The sequence below is a fragment of the Glycine soja genome, chromosome 2 (assembly GCF_004193775.1).
Source record: "Glycine soja cultivar W05 chromosome 2, ASM419377v2, whole genome shotgun sequence".
NCBI lineage: Eukaryota > Viridiplantae > Streptophyta > Magnoliopsida > Fabales > Fabaceae > Glycine > Glycine soja.
Genome location: NC_041003.1, coordinates 8,203,832 through 8,221,831, shown reverse-complemented (window position 1 = coordinate 8,221,831; position 18,000 = coordinate 8,203,832). Strand labels below are relative to the sequence as shown.

Sequence of the window (18,000 nt, the reverse complement as noted above, 5' to 3'; positions counted from 1 at the left end):
CCAGATTTGTGAATTGTCACGTCGCCTTCACCATCACCAAATCCACCATTAACGAGCCAAACACCAACACAACACTAGATTTGCCTCCATTAGGCCCAAAAACGTCAGATTCATGTGCGATAGTGATAGTGGGTATGGTGATGTTGGCGACTATGGTGATGTTTAGGGAGGAAGGAGGTGATGTTGGCGACTATGGTGATGTTTAGGGAGGAAGGAGGTGGCGGTGTAATGATGGTGAATAGTGTTTGTGTTTATTTTAAAAATAATAATAAATATAATGACATTTTAAAATCGCCACTATTCATAAAAGAAAATCATTGGTATTTATCACTGTTTTGAAACCTGGACCGGACTGACCGGTTTGACTGGGAATCGGTCATGTATCCAATCCAACGCTTCATAAAAATTGGTGTGTCGTTAAACCACTAAATTGGTTGAAAAATGATAACCAATAAAACCCAATGGATTAACCGGTTTAACCAATCCCGCTTAAAACTATCTTTTAAAAAAAACATTCAAAATGATGTCATTTTGATTTAAGGAAAAAAATAAATAATATAACTTATGACACTTTTAAGTGAATTTTACTTTTTATTATTATCAATTTATGCATATTTTCTTGTTTTTTATTCAATATTACTAGGATATTATATTAAAATATTTTTAAAAAATTATTAAAATCGATTTGACCCCAGTTGAACCAATGACCCTCGAACCAGTGCCTTCACTAGTTCAATGACTAGTCCAGTTCCAAGAATATTAGCATTTACAATCTTAACAACATCAACCCAATTCAACAAAAATGACTAAATTGATGCATTTTTAAGAATTAAATGACCAAATTAAAGTTTTTAAAACTTTGGTGACCAAATTAATAATTAAGTCCCATATAATCGGTATAAAACTCCAATAAATATTAACAGTAGGTAAAAGTTCTTATAACTCCAATTTGCTTCTTTCACCCTATTACATTATGAAATGTCCAATATGTAATGTAATGGGGTGCTAGGAAGTGCATGAAGAAACAATCCAGCTTAGACACTAACCATTAGGGTTATTCTTCCTACACCATTCAAATTTTTTCTACACCTAACAATATTTTAAAAAATTCTAACTTTACCCTTTTTTACTTCTTCTTCATTCCTTCCTTTTTTTCTTTTCTTCACATAGCCTAATATGTTTTTTGGGCTAAAGTAAATATTTATAAAATTAATAATGTTGCACAATTAATTAGAGGTACCATTTTCTACGGGTTAGAGTGCTAATGCCTTTGTTGAGGTGTTTGACAAGTGCACCAAATCGCTCTAAGTAGTAATTCTCGAAAGTCCGAGTATCGTTTCCATAAGGATTTTATTGTACTTTATTGAATACTCTTCAATTTGTAAGTGAGAAATAAACAGTAAAAGCAGGAATAAATGCGAGAGTAATTTGCTACTACTAGATCAAACAATTTAAAAAGATAATTAATTAAGATGAAGATGCTAAGACCGGACAAACCTAATTGGCCTACGATTATGATGTTTCATTACCTATGCAATTGAACTTGTTCTACCCACATATGTCAGTTTTACTTGCCCCTGATGCCTCACGATGACAAGCCTATTTTAACTACCTATCTCCCAAATGCCTTTGTGAAGACTCAATAATTAAAATGCGTTAAGGTTAAATTCTAGATGTTTGCTGAATGCGTGGGCATTGGGCCATCATTCTATGTCTAGCAATGTTGACCCAATGATTCTTTTCTTTATTTGTTCTATTAGGTGTTACCCTTTCTCAAGCGTATAACCCCTAAAATTGATGCATGCATTGCCTCTTAAACCCTTATTAGGAAATACCCTCTCCCGAGCGAATAAAAACCAAAAGAAATTTAAGACGTAAATGCAAGGTAAAAAGAAAAGAATTAGAACATAAAACCTGGAAGGAATTCTCTTTGCATTGATAACTCTTGAAGTACACCATACATCGTTGGCTTTTTAGGCCTGCCAGATCCTAGCTAGGGGATTAGTCACTCATGGCCATTGAGGGGCTTTACAACTGAGGGGTGAAAGGAAGAATGGATAGGAAAACAAAGAATATAGAGAGGGAGGGAGAACTCAGGCTTAAAATGCTGAGAGAAGTGCTCTGAGGCGAGGTGTGTGTTTCCCCCTGGACTGGCTCTCTATTTATAGCTGCTGAAATGGGCTTTGGGCTTTCATAGGCACGCTTAGCGTGACACCCCGCACTTAGCGCGTCCAGATCGTGCGCTTAGCGTGTTCAGATCGTGCGCTTAGCGTGTGTTGCAGGCTTAGCGTATGCTTCTGTTGGATCGCTCGCTTGGCGTGTGCTCCGCGCTTAGTGCGAGTAACGGATCCTGCGTCTTTGTGCTTAACGCCTCGCTTAGCGCCTGTGCTTCCTTGCCCGCTTAGCGCATGACGCGCCCTAAACGCGCCTACTGGATTGGGCCTACTTCCAATTTTCTTTTTTTCTTCAGTTTTTCTCTTGCTTTTGCTTGTTACACCTTCAACCTTTAATTCTGCAGCCAAAATCTAAACTTTATCAATTCTTTAAGCTTTAATTACAAATAACTACTAAATAATTAATTTTAAGCCAAAATTTGCTTGATTTTCTATTATTAATTCACAATTATTTAGCAGTTATCAAAATCTCCCAAATTAAACTTTGTTTGTCCCCAAGCAAATAAATTCATAAGCAAGTTCTAAATGTTCCAACACTGTCAATGGCTGCAGTTCTTCAATTCCTTGACTGGTCCTTTCTGCATCTGTAATAATCTTAAAATGAAATCACAAAAACACAAGAGTTGAAATCGACTAATTATCTGGAATTCAATCAAGTTTGGCTTGCCTTACTTTCCTCACAAGGCTGGTGTTTCCCTCTGCTCATAAGTGTTTGGTTCAGTGTTTGCAATCTAACAATCTGCAAGTAAGACTCCAGAGTTTTGCACTTCATCTCAGTTAAGGTTATCTTTAATTACGTTCGGTGGATCACTAAGGACTTTGTTGGCTTGTATTGGGGCCTGGCTATAAAAAAATCATGGTTTTTCTTGGAAATTCAAATTTAGGATTATAAGAGAGCAAAACTTCAATTTCTGCCTAGGCCTCTTACGTAGCCCTTTTATTTCTCCACAACACTTTTCCTTGACACCTCTTTTTTCTCGGCCCTTTATTTAGAATATTTTTTATTTTTATTTTTTATTTTTTTTATTTTTTTGGAAGGAATTGGGCCTGCAATTTGTAGAGGGTATCTTACTTTGTGTTTTTCTATTATCTTGGCCACTTATCCTTTTATCCCAAATCCCCCAAATTAAGACCTTTATAACCCTTTTGCTTTCTTAAAATCCTAAAAAGGTCAGGACTATCAATTTTTGGCTCAAGGGTTAATTCAAAATGATATATTGGCTCAACATGGGTGCAAGGGGTAGAATTATGTTGGGTTGGCTTTTTGGCTAAGTTTCTAAACAAAATAAACATGGCCTTGATCATATCCACCTTACGTAACTAACCTAGCAGTCTAAGAATGATGCAAAACTAGGAGCTTAAGAATAGGCGTTTTCTCTCACAATTAAGTTCACACTCTCACTGGGACTAAGTAAGTATTCGGCATACCAGGTATGACCTCGTTCCATCAAGCTAACCTTTTTCTCTCTGTGGGGTTCATGTTCCATTTCTTAACCTGACTTTTGCTTCCAGAACCAGTGTTTCTCCAATGATCAGTAGCATCTCAAGTGTCGAACCTTTCAGAACAACCTAAAGAATTATGACTTCTCAAGTTATCATGCAATTATTATTCAGAAAACACATACTGAATTCTAATATTATTACTACTACTTTTTAAGTTCCAAACAGAATCTAACATAAGGACATCAACTACATTAAAAATAAAGACATAAAAACATAAAAAAAAATAAAGACATAGAAGCTAAGATCCTGTGCTGCCTCCACCCAAATCTGCCCATGGGCCCCAATCTGCTACTGCCAAATCAGCAATAATGTCTTCATCAACTGCAGCATCTCCCGAACCGGCTCCAGATGGCTCTCCCCCCTATCAGTAGAGGGTTGGGCTCCTGGGCATGCGACCTGCTGAATATAGGCCTCTGGAGTCATGAGGGGCGGGTCCATCTTCAGATGAAGGGACAATCGATGCAGGTCCTGAATAATGATCTGCTAGCCCTGGTACAGGGACCTGAGCATCTGTCAGTGCATGTCTAGCGGTGTTGAAGTGGATGTGAGTGGAGGAAGAAAGGCTTGAGAGGAAGGCTGAGAAGGAGGCTGAGGAGGAAGAGGAGCCTCAGATGCTGATGTTGGGGCTCTAGTGCGTGCACGGCGGACCCCTGGAAAGGTGATAGAGGGGTCAGCGGGGTTCCAGCAGTTCTTCCGAATATAAGCAAGGTTGATCACAAGACTGAGTGACTCAAAGATTAGGGTATCAGAGACAACCCCCTAAATGTCACACAACACTGTGATCAACGCTGGAAATCCAAGCCTGGAAGTGCTGGACTGGGCGAGTCCAGGTCCATCTTCATCGCCAAGCCATATATGAGTCGGGCCCTGTCAACATTAATATTAGAAGTGTGAGAAGTAGGAGCAAGATTAAAATACGAAAGGACACTCCATGTCTGAGCGAGTGTCGTCAGGTCCTTCCACAACAACTTCTAGGGGGCACCATCAACATTCAGAACAAAATGTCCCCCTGGCGTACACAAGGTGGCAAGGATGGCTTCATGGTCTGGAGGGGTGCAGAGGTACTGGGAGTAAGCTGGGTACTCCTCCCCATCTGCCAGGATGACCGGGGTGTCGAGGAAGTCATTAATCGTCTCAGCATCGAACCTGACCACCTGTCCTCGAATCCAGCAAAACTTTGGACTTCGATCCTCTGGATCATATAAGTTGGAGTAGAACTCCTTCACTAGAGTGACATCAATCCTCTTCTCTGGAAGCCTGGTCAGGACCTGGTCCCAACAACACCTCTGAAGCTCCTGGAGGAACTCATCAAACATCCCAGGTGCAAGCTCGACATTCCTCTCCGGAAGAATGTTCCGGAGCTGAACGTTATCCTGATACCTGTGCCATGCTATCTCTGATGTAAAGCGGGAAGAGTCCCAGCTGGACGCTTCCCCAGGTGTAGGCACAGCTCGGTGTTTGCGGGAATTCATCTGGAAAAACAAAGAAAAACAAAACAAAGAGAAACAGACTGCAGTTAATAAACAGAGGGGGTACAAATAGAAATTCAGAAGGGAGTGTAAATAGTAAAATGGAGGTGCAAAAGTAAGGAACGAGGGCTGAGGGCCCTAAGGCCCAGCCCCGCGCTTAGCGGATTGCCAATGTATAAGGCTTACGGATTGCCAATCTATAAGCCTCATATGAATCTGTAAGCTTCTCACTATTGGGTGTATTGGAAAAATGCTGGGTGCAGAAAGAAAATCCCAACCAACTATTAGACTTCAGAGCCCAACATACTAAGAATTACAAAGTGGCCCAATAAATACACCCAATGCAACCCAATTTATTTTATTCGGGTACACGAGCCCTTATCCTAAAAGGCTAAAGCTACGAAGTAGTGTATGAATCTCTCTTAGAGGCATCTTCAATGGCTTGAATCACGCAACCCGAAAAGACCTTCCAATTCTAAGCGTACACGTGTCCATACGATCCTCTCTTCATCAAATCAGTTGCTAAGGTGAGCGCAACCTCAACGCTCTCAACGGCATTGTCGTGAGCTGAGTCGATGATGTTGAGCCGTAGGGTGTGACACCATCTACTCCATGCATATATATACTAATAATAAAAGGAATAAGAATGCAAAATTAATTAAAAGTTTTGAAACACATAAAAACATTTCAAAAGGGTAAAAATTTCACATTCACTTAGTGAAATCATAATAGAACTTGTTCAAATAAATGATAAAATTATCTCGGCTCAAAACAAGACTGCCCCTTCTGAATGAAGAGAAGTCACAATAAAGCGGAAAACATAAAACAATAATATAATTCATGGAATTATAACATATGAAATAAAATTCTATGCCCCGATGTCACATTTATCAGAGCATTTCCCTAGCACAGTTTAAGCCTCTCCATCTCCAACACGGAACTCATCATATGCTGGCTCACCTAAAATAAATGACAATCAGCACAAACACAAACACACATAGGGAGTAAGTTATTACATTTCTAAATAAAATACGGATAAACAAAAACATAAGCAAAATACATTATACAAATATTTGTAACATAACTAAACTTAATACAATTCACGTCATTTCACCACTTTATCATTTAAAGTTATTTTTCAATCATCTATCATATTACACCTGAATCAAACACTTGACTTAAGACGTAACAACACTCACAATTTCATTGTAAATAATTCACAGGCGTTATACAACAATTATACTAAGACCTAAGCCTATATGTAATGTGGTACCATGTCAATGAAAAACAACACTAGGACGCTTAGGAATATATAACAAGACACACCACACAATGGGTATGTTTGGTCATTCTCACTAAGTAAAATCATTAGGGGACCAATCAAGATCACTTTGTTTTGAGAGAATGCTCCAACCATATGGGATCAATACAGACTTAAAGGAGCACTCAAACCGAGAGTATTTAATCCCAAGGCCTAGACTCCGAATAATCTGTTAGGGTCTCACCTTCTTGATTCAAGTCTAACTCCTATAACAACTTTTGCACATAGACATTGCTAATGAATTATATAATATTCATGACTTGATACTTATTTTCAAACACGTTTAACACATTGTGTTACAATTTAACACCTCGGGTTACTAACTTGGAATCCTACACTTTCTTTTTAACACATCGTGCATAAATATTTTTCTCAAGATAAACATGAGTTAGGTTATTGTATAATTCACAACTCACACACACAAGTAATATCACATCAAGTATTAACCATTCACTTATTCACAACCATATCTCATGCCCATAATTTAACAACTCACAAATTAACTAACTACAAAATATACTTAACAAATAGATAAATATGTATTATAATAATAAGATATATCTAACTTCAAAGCTTATAAATATATTTACATGTATCAAATATATATAGCACACCACTATACAAATACATATAATACTATATATAATTAATAATAACAATAATAATAAACACATCATTAGATAAATATTATATATATATATATATATATATATATATATATATATATATATATATATATAAAAGTAATTAAACATATTATAAACATTAATATATACAAATATATTTTTTTACTAAAAATGGAATTATATTATTTCGTTGATGAATTGATGAGCAATGCAACTGAAGCTTGCTGAAAATCTATGAGACCAGCATGGAACCTACAAGTAGAAGCCCTAGCCAAACCATGCATGAGCCACTAAGTTGCCTTGTTTACGGATAAAACAAGCACGAATTGGATGAGCAATACTTTTTTTATTATTATTAAATACTACTTCTGTTTGTATATAAAAAAAATAGTTAATAATCAAGATCAATAAAAACAGTTGAGGTAATTAATATTAATTTAAATTAATAATATCATAAATTCAGTGAATTTTATTATCGAAATAAATTAAACAATTTAAACGGTAACTATATTAATACATGCATGAAATGGACAATCATTATCATTTGTTAGATGTGACACCTTACCTAAAATGTCCCTTAGATACATTAAGGGTATAGAACTATATATATATATATATATATATATATATATATATATATATATATAGTGTAAATATTTCAAACTTTTTTAAAAAGGTTTTTACTATGTCACTTTTTAAGTATATTCTTCTTTAACACATTTTTTTATATGGTAGCTTTTATTTCAATATTTTGTATATAAAATTAATTTCTTTAATATTTTTGTAAATTTTAAATAGGTATTGTTTCAAAGTTCAAATGAATGAATGTATACAAACATTTTTAATTATTTTTTAGCGTGATATTAATGTAAAATATTTATTGATTTTGTTGGTAATTAATTTTTTTTTAGGAAGAATCACCTTTAGTGTGATATTTTATCATAAATAATATTTTTTATCCATAAAATTTGAATTTAGAAAATTTAAATTTCATGTTACTTGGATCAATACCATATTGGTTTTGATTTAAAGTAATTATAAATATTTTCTAATTACATATCATATTATTATTTTTTCTTTTCTTTTAAACAATATACTCTTTTGCTTTTGGAAAGGATTATCGGTTTCTGATTTTTAATTTTAAAATACAATAGAGACTAATACCACTACATTGACCATAATGAGTTTCTTTGTATAATTTGTATCACGATGAGTCGATACCACCCCTTTTAGCCGTTGAATCTGTTATCTTTTGGTCAAAATCGATTGGGGCCCATTGTATGGATTTATGATCACAATTGCAATAAGAATTGGGTTGTTGCTTTCTGTATCCCCATGTTTTATAACCTACACCTCGTTATTTTAATATCCCAAAATTGCCCTTCCTTCTTCACCCACCTCCATTAACATCTACTACGTACCTCCGCCTGAAAGCCTTTGCCACCACAGTTGCTCCCTTTTCCTTTTGTCACAGTAATTCTAGGTAGAAGGCTTGGGTCACCCTTCGTTTCTCTGCATCAAAGTAACAATTAAAGGTAAGTTCATAATTTTTTTTCCAAATCCTCTTATAATTTCAGATTGAAGAATTTGGAATAACAAAAAACTTATGAACTTCTAAATTTCCCTTTCTGGAACAGTACATACACAATTCTAGAAAAGTAATCCATAATAGATGTTGTTTTTGGGATTACTTATTTCAAAATTATAAAATCTGGAATGACGTGAGTTTATTTGTTTTTTTAATCCGGATTTGGTATTCTGAAAATGATTTTTACATTGTTCTTTAAATGAAAAATAATAATATCGGATCAAGTGTTCTGGAACCAACCCAATAACCATGCTAGTTACCGCTTCTATGCGTTGAGAATTCATGAAGTGAATTTTTGCGGATTGTACCATTATGCAGCTCAGGCTTACAATTAAGCCCGCCCTTTGTAAAGAGGCCAAAGGATTTATGCAAACAATGAGATTATCTATATACTATATATTAAAAGAGAAGGCCAGGAAAATTATTATTGTGTCCATGCCTGAAAGTTTGACAGCCGTCCATTTTATTGGTTTTTTGGTCATTTTATGTCCCTCCAGCTTTGCCTTGGTTTTGTGTCACGTTTTCTGCCATGTTGAGTGTTTAGCTTTGGCCATTCCAGCTTCAGTGTTTTACTTTTGTTGGTGATGCACATGGCTTCTTCTCCAGCGTTTTCTAGTCATTTCCCTACCAACTTCAAACCTACTTCCTTCATTTGTGTCATTTTCCCACCAATTTGCTTCCTCCATTTTCATTCTTTCTTCTTCATTTTGGTGTCCTCTTCAGTTCCACTTTTTTCTTTTGTTTTCGGTTGAGTTTTAGAGCTGCGGAGGGCTTCCAATTTCATTCTATTTTTTGCGATTTTGGTTTGGGTTCGTTTTCTTTGATTGGTCTAATTTTTTGTGGTTTTATTTTTTAAACAGGCTACAGTAACAACGACGACTTTGGCAAAGAAGTTTTCAGAGAAGTTAAGAGGAAGATAGAGATTCTTCTATTTTAATTTTATTAAAATGGTGTTTATGTTTTTCTTTTTGTCTGATTTTTTGGATGCTTCGTTGCTATTTTTTCCTTAAACTCATATTTATGATATTGTTCAAAGTTTTACGGGATAGTCTATAAGGTAAGCTATAATTTTTATGCATTTTCCTTAGTGCTTAATTATCTGGATTTGCATGCAAGCTCTCCACCTCACAATATCTTTTTTTTTTATTTTTGCGATTTTTATTTGGATTAGGGTGTCTATGGCTCAGTGGTATTTCGGGTTTAATCGCTTACAATTGGTCTCGACTCAACATGAAAACTGGTGTTAAGATCATTCACCCAAGTTCCTGTTACGGGAAAGTTCCTGTTACTCGCAAAGGTTTTTTCTTTTCCACTCTTTTTTTCCTTCCTTCTATCTTTTTCAATAATTTGTCACGGTTTTTTCTCCGCAGAAAAGAGATTCGTGAAGCCATTCAAGGTTACAAAGGATATGGATACTGATCGTGTAAGCCCCTTTCACGAACCAACATCCAACTTTCTCTCCGAAACTTTTCCCAAGTCGAAGAAAAGTTTTGTTTTCATTTTTCAATAATGTATTTCTACTGTGCACCGATCTGTTGCATCTGATCTTTGTTCATGTGGAATCGGATAATGAAGATGTAGGAAAGCCTGTTGCAAATTATTTCTAACTGTATTGTAATTTCGTTCTTACGATTCTCGCTAAATGTTATTGTCTCCTATACACTGATAGAATCATTGACCCCATATAATTAAATTCCTAGGTTCAAAGTTCAAACATTTATTTCCTAATGGCATTTTTCTTTTTCACTTTTGATCCATAGGCTTGAGGTTCCATGACTTTTCTTTCTCATGGGTCTTCTCAAGTTCCTTTTTTTAATTGATTTGTAGCTTAGACTTCCCAATTTGCTTTTGACTTCATGTTCTGTTTTCAATGTGAGTTGAGTTATCTGAGGATGCATGCAAAGAAGTCAATTTAATCCTTTGCACTTTCTCTTTAGGATTTAATCCATGTGCTTAAGTATATTTTGATTCTGATTTCTGAATAAATATTCAGTGTGTGAATGATTTGTTTTCTTGCTTAAATATATTTAAGCATCAGTTATGTGTGTGTTTAGGATTCAATCCATGTGCTCCTGAATAGAAGTTTGGTTGTTCATTGCTTAGGTGATTTGTTTCCGTCATATCCATCACTTTTGTCAAAAATCTAAAACTCTGAATTCGTGAGCTGTGTAGGATTCAATTTAGTTGTTATTCTTTCTGTTATTGTGTTGTATATATGGAAGCAAAGCTTTCCAAGTTTATTTTGATGATGCCAAAGACTCAAGTCAAGAATCAAGAGTCAAACAAGTTTCAAGAATTAAAGAGTCGTTCAATCAAGAATCAAAATTAAAGTGAAGTTTCAAGAGAAGACTCAAGATATGCAAGAACTTCAAGAACCATTAAGATAAGTATTAAAAGAGTTTTTCAAAATATTGAATAGCACAATTTTGTTCAAGAGAATTTTTCAAAGAAAAATCTTTTACCAAGAGTTTTACTCTCTGGTAATCGATTACCAGAAGGCACTAATCAATTACCAGTAACCAACATTCTTTTCAAACTGATTTACAAAGCAGTAATCGATTACCATAATCATGTAATCGATTACCAATGTTTTAAAACGTTAGATTTCAAATTTCAAGAGTCACAACTTGTGATAAAACATTTTCAAATCATTTCAAACTTGTGTAATCGATTACACAATACTTGTAATCGATTACCAGTGTTTCTAAATGTTTTGATTTTCAAATTTAAACATGAAGAGTCCCATCTGTTGATGTGTAATTGATTACACTATGATGGTAATCGATTACCAGTGACTTATTTTGAAAAATAAATTACCAAAAGTTATAATTCTTAAAGTGACTTGTTTCTGAAGATTTTTTCAAAAGTCACAACCTTTAAGTGACTAGTTTTCAAAAGAGTCACAACTTTTAAAGTGACTAGTTTTCAAAAGAGTCACAACTTTTAAAAAGTGACTAGTTTTGAAGAAATTGCCAAGAATCACAACTTTTAACTTGTTTTTTCAAGAGCCATCAAATGGCTATAAATATGTGACCATGACACGAATTTTATAGAGAGAACTTTTAAATTTCTTTCATTCATTCAAAGCATTCTTCTAAGAGTTTTTGTTCAATATTTTCTTTATTCAAGAAAAGTTCATTGGCCAAAAACTTGTGCTATTCTTTTTCTCCATTCCCTCTTCCTCTTGCCAAAAGATTCAAAGGACTAACCGCCTGAAAATTCTTTTGATTCTTCCTTCTCCCTCTTGCCAAAAGATTTCAAAGGACTAACTGCCTGAGAATTCTTTTGATTCTTCCTCTTCCCTTTAAACAAAAGATTTCAAAGGACTAACCGGCTGAGATATCTTTTGTTTCCCCTTACAAAGATTTAAAGGACTAACCGCCTAAGAATTCTTTGTCTTAACACATTGGAGGATACATTCTTTGTGGTACAAGTAGAGTGTACATCTACTTGGGTTGTAATACTGAGAACAAGAGATGGTACATCTCTTGTGGATCAGTTCAAGTGGAGGGTACATCCACTTGGTTGTTCAAAGAGAACAAGGGAGAGTACATCCCTTATGGATCTTTGCTTGTAAAGGATTTTACAAGGTTATTGGAAATCTCAAGAATCAGTGGTTGCTTGGAAACTGGATGTAGGCATGGGTTGTTGTCGAACCAGTATAAATCTTGTGTTTGTCTTCTTCTTCCCTACACTCTTTACTTTTCCGCTGTGTACTTTTTATTTCCGCTTTATTTTTGTCTAAGTTATTATTTTTGTTCTTTACTTTCTCATAACTTAGTAGTAAAGCCTAATTGAATCTAATAATATTAAGAAGAATAAATTTTAATTAGTTAAGACACATTAATAATTAATTCAACCCCCCTTCTTAATTATTCCGAGGCCACTTGATCCAACAATATATATTTTATTTTTTTATTTCATTGTGATTATCTTGCAAAAAATTTCATGGACCAATAAAATATTGTATGTTTGGTATGTTAAGCTAATATCAGATTTGGTAGATTTGCTTAAGCTGATATTGTTTAATTTGTTGAGCAAGGGATACCAAAGATACTCGTAGATCATCAGAGAAAAATTCAATTGAAGAAGAGATTGAAACTTAAACTGCTAAAGCACAAATGTAAGTTTATTATGTATATAATTTCAGTACCATTTTTGTCATATGATTTTGGTTCTTGGGTATGGCATATTTTCTAGCAAAAAATGGGGAAGAAAAGAAAGCACAGTGAGACAACTCATGATGAGGCACAACCCCAAAAGGAAGACGTCACTTCAAAGAGACCATCTAGGACCCTTTTGGGGTGGAAGGATAAGAATGAAGTCACTGATGAAGTTGAGGATAATTCACCTATGTTTAGGAGCAAAGAGAAGGTATTGGTCACTTGCTCTAGGCAGATTAATTACACGTACAACTAAATACATAACCCATATTTTGTAGTTACAGATTTTGTTTTTCTGAATATTCTTAGATGTTATCTTGGTAAATTAACAGTGATTTCCCGATAAAAACATTATTTTGGTTTTACCATTTTCGTTGCTTCTGTTGGTCGTTTTCATTAGGTAGTATTTGCAAGGTGTGTTCTTAGTTTTTATGTTTTGAGTTACTGTTCTATCTGAGAATTTATTTATTTATTTGATGTTGTTGGGTATTGCAATGCAGGGTTTGTTGTGGCCATTTGGATTGTTGCTGTGCTTTTATTTATGTCGGGGTGCTCCTAATAGAGCGAAAATATTGAAAGTTATCCTGGCAAAAGAGGAATTGTCTCCTGATGTTGATTTAGATGCAATAGCAAGTATGACTGATGGATATTCCGGAAGTGATCTTAAGGTTGTTGGTGTTCTTTTTCCTGTTACCTTATTCTTTGAAATTAATGTTACTATTATTCAATATTTGATGCTTGCCCTTATATTGCAGAATTTGTGTGTAACTGCAGCAGATCGACCTATTAAAAAGATATTAGGAAAGGAAAAAAAGGTATGTCTCTTCTTTATGTTAGTGTTATGCTTGGTATATCTTTTTTTCGTTTGTTAGTCATAGACTGGCAATATAGAGTATATTTGCTAATTTTCTCTACAGGAGCTGGCTTATTATCTTCAGCTGATCAAATCAAGGATTGTGGGGCATATCGTGAATGTCCAAACTGTTCTTATCATATTGATAACAGTGATGTATGTTACAATTTGACATTATATTCATTCTATTTTCATAACAACTTACTCAAATTCACACATGCACTAAAAATGCAGTAATGTTAGAAGCAATTTCTGCTTTTACTGTAGAGCTTTTCATGTTACGATAGAGACTGTTTATGCTCCTATTCCTTTATCCTTCAGGTTTTTTTTTCCTTGTGGTACACAAAATTAATTCAATTGTTTAATGTGCCTACGGGAAAGTTTGCATACTTTACTTATGTAACAGGATTCATTTCTTGAAAAAGTTTAGCATGGGTTTGAATGATAGAAGATGTTTCGTTAGAAATATTTCTTTGCATGTAGGTTTCTACTGAGTGGCCTGGCTTTCCTCTTGGTGTAAAGTTTGATCCTTCTGATGTAGAACTCTTAGAACATTTAGCAGCAAAATGTGGCATTGGAAACACTCAGCAACACATGTTTATCAATGAGTTCATCCTAACACTGGAAGGAGACCAAGGAATTTGCTACACACATCCGGAAAATCTTCCAGGTGAGATTTCTCTGACCTTTTTGCTTTCAATTCAAATATGTAAACTTTTACCGCTCTTTTTATTATACTTGATTGATCAATGAACCTGTAAAACAAAGTCATTAACCAAACCACACAAACATCTGGAAGGAAGACTGATCAATGTAAGTGACAAGAGATGTCCCTTGTGGAACAGGTTATGGAAAAGTGCCATGAATGACACATCAATGTAATTTTACTGCCTTTTGCACCTTAGAATTCAATACATGTTTTTAAATTGATGTTTGAAAAATAAAACAGGACAGACCGGGAAGACGAGAAATTATGTTGATCCTCTTAAACAAGCTAGTATAAATTTTTTTTTTTGGTATTAGCTTAAAGAAGTTTTAATTATGTTGATCCTCCCTGAAGTTTGTAGATCTAATGAGTAATGAGTACACAAGTGATGCAATAGTTTTACTTGACATTTTTTACCATCTACTTGGTTTGCTAAAATTTACTTTCTATGAACTAGGATACCAAGACAATCCCTAGAGAATCACATGCTCCACAATCAGATATTCAGGATCAAGACTTTCCTGGCAATGCTGCATGGTTAGCTGGCGAATCGCGGGCTGAGGAAAGCACCAAATATGATGGCTGTGACAACATCTTATTGTGCAAGGAGATCTTAGATTCTTCTGCTATATTAAATGACCTTGGATTGGACTCCACCAATCTTGAAGACATTGCAAGCTATGCTACCCAAAGGGCTAGAAATGATAATGAATCTTGCGGAATTTCTGTCCTGGATTCACTGGAATTGGATACTCCTGATTTTGATCTTTTTGTAAGCATAATTTTAATATAATGTAAATTGGTTTAAAGATAAATTTTAATATAATATTAGAGTCTATAGTTCATTTTCTTATAAGGGATATTGAAAAATCTCACGTTACCTACCTAAATTCCCAGTGCCAAGTTATATACATGTTAGATAACTTTATGTAATGTCAATTGATTTTAAGATGGAATACAATACTCACATATTATGTTCATAAGAATACATGCAGTTCGATGGCAAAATCATTGCACCTACAGGCTCTGCAACTTGGGGCTCTGGTACCTTGCAATGGCTTGAATTCTGAAAGCGTAGCAATATTACAATCAGAGGCAAAGGTGCCATTGATGGTCAAGGATTTGTTTGGTGGAATAATGACTCTCCCACTTACAATCCCACAAAAGTGATGCTGGAAAGCAATGGAAGACTTCCTAGCACAAAACCAACAGTAAGAGTCCTTTTGTATCGTTGAACTTCTTAACATATTGAAATTGAAATTCTCATGTGTTATGCTATTAATTACTTCTTTATTATAATTAGGCACTCATGTTCTATGGAAGTGATGGTGTAGCAATCACAAACATAACAATTCCGAATAGTCAACAAACCCATCTCAAGTTTGACTCTTGCACAAATGTTCAAGTCTCGGGCATTAGTGTTTCATCACCTGGTGATAACCCCAACACTGATGGAATTCACATACAAAATTCTCAAAACATGGTTATCTATAGCAGCACACTTGCTTGTGGTAAGCATAATAATTATATATAGCCTTGCATCTATTTATAGTTTTACCCTTCCTGACTACAAACCAATAACAGCAGTTAAAGGAACCTGGATAGATGGTGAAAGTCTCAATGATGTACTTCATCTATTTATAATTGGTTATGATGTTTCTTCACTTGGACAATTAACTTATTTTTTGTTCGAACAATGTTTGGGATGTTACCTCCTTCAAGTTAGAGGGTATATAGCAAAGGCATTAATGTACATGGCAGTCTGTTATGGGTTCCAACAACCAAGGGGAATTCCAGGCCTTCGCCTCTCGGATGCCCCAAATGTTGGTAGGTTCAACACTTGAACTATTGAAGTTCTCATTTGACAATAGTATTTGGGTTTTTAGCTCAAGGGGGAATATACATGCCTTACATTTACATGTGTTGATCAAATTATAAGTGAACTATCTTCCTTTTTATGCATTTGTTTATCAAATGATTAATTTTATCACTTGATGTTATGTAGTATTTCTTTTGATGACAATTTTATAATATCAAGCTCATGTTTAGTCATAGTCTCATAGATGTAAGAATCTTTTAAACCTGGCATCCAATACGGAGAGCAGGATTTGAATTAGGACATGTTTGATTACTCTTTTTAAAAAAAGTTTTTAGTTTCCTAAAATCTAAAATTACAAAGTTTTAAAACCTGTTTGATTCTTCATGACAATTTCTTTATTTTTATTTTTATGGTGAATTCTTAAAACATCTTTTCAAAAAAAGTTTAATTTGATTATTGCATTACTCTGCAAGTGTAAAATTTGACATCAACTTAAAACTAAAGTTTGCTCCGAGTCTGATGTTTAGTTTGTTATTCTTTTACATATTGCAACTCCTTTCTCGCTGCAGATATAAGGTAAAAATGATATTTACATCTTACCTGCAGAAAAGAGGGAGATGGGACTCCTTTCCACTTTATTAAAATGGAATGAAGTTGATCCACCTTCGAGGGATGAAAAACTGAGAAATGAAAGGATATGCAAATAGCACAATCGGAATCCATTTGTTAACCATCCGGAGTATGCCAACCTTATATAGAAGCAACCTGTTTTTCTCAAGACAGTATCCTTGATTGGATGGATAGGTTATGAGGTGCTCTATGTATGAAGTCCTTTTTGGTACCGAATCCAGAAGTTGCTCAATTCAATTGCCTGGGTAGTGCACCCTTTTTCTCCCTTTCATGCTTCAATTGCTGTGGTTTTTCTTGTTCTAGATGCAGCAAATATAGTGCATGAAGTTTTGGTCGTCATCATCTGATGGAGTTCTCTATTTCTTGATGATCTTAGATTTTGAACTCATTTCTGATTAAGTTGTTAGCCAGTAATTTTAATGAAGGGGAATTATTGTATCCTTTACAAAATATATGGGCTTATGATTAAAAGGAGCTAATGTATGCTTAATGTGTTTGATGCATGACAGGAACATGCTGCTGCTCTAGCAGAAGGGCAACCAGCTCCAGCATTATGCAACAGTGGGGACGTTAAAGATTTAAACATGGAAGACTTTAAATATGCTCATCAGCAGGTATGAAATGAAATTTCATTTAAGCAAAGCCCTCTCCAGTTTATTATTATTATTATTATTATTATTATTATTATTATTATTATTATTATTATTATTATTATTACTACTACTCAAGTCAAGTGACCATGACTATGCTAGGGTGTTGCCTACGGTATTTCCGTGATTCAAATTTGTCACCATGAGCAGGTCAGGGCAACCACGGGATTTGAAGAAGTAAGTATTCCTCTCATTTTTCACTTTTATTTTATTTTATTTTAATTTTTCATGTTAATATTATTATTATTATTATTACTCAAGTCAAGTGACCATGACTATGCTAGGGTGTTGCCTAGGATATTCCCATGATTCAAATTTGTCACAACCACGGGATTTGAAGAAGTAAGTGTTCCTCTCAGCTTTGTAAACATTTGTATGAGTATTTCCTAACAATGTAGCTATGGAGAATAAGATGTAATTCTGCATCTACGATTTACAAAGCTAACAGAATTGTTATTCTACAATCAATATTTGCTTTATGTTTGGAAATTTGCATTT

General features: G+C 34.6%; 1 protein-coding gene across 1 annotated transcript; it reads left to right on the top strand.

Moving 5' to 3' along the window:
- The first annotated feature begins 14,524 nt into the window (after window positions 1-14,524).
- On the top strand, window positions 14,525-15,937 carry LOC114370218. The gene is made up of 4 exons (XM_028327514.1): window positions 14,525-14,542; window positions 14,861-15,175; window positions 15,477-15,614; window positions 15,707-15,937. The coding sequence occupies exons 1-4, from the start codon at window positions 14,525-14,527 to the stop codon at window positions 15,935-15,937; spliced, it is 702 nt and encodes a 233-aa protein (XP_028183315.1).
- Window positions 15,938-18,000: the final 2,063 nt, after the last annotated feature.

What these genes read in the sequence shown, in the direction of transcription:
- LOC114370218 (XM_028327514.1), top strand. An exon ending in CTCCTGATTTTGATCTTTTT is followed by an intron (nt 15,176 to 15,476) that starts GTAAGCATAATT and finishes GAATTCTGAAAG; the next exon opens with CGTAGCAATATTACAATCAG. An exon ending in TTCCTAGCACAAAACCAACA is followed by an intron (nt 15,615 to 15,706) that starts GTAAGAGTCCTT and finishes TATTATAATTAG; the next exon opens with GCACTCATGTTCTATGGAAG.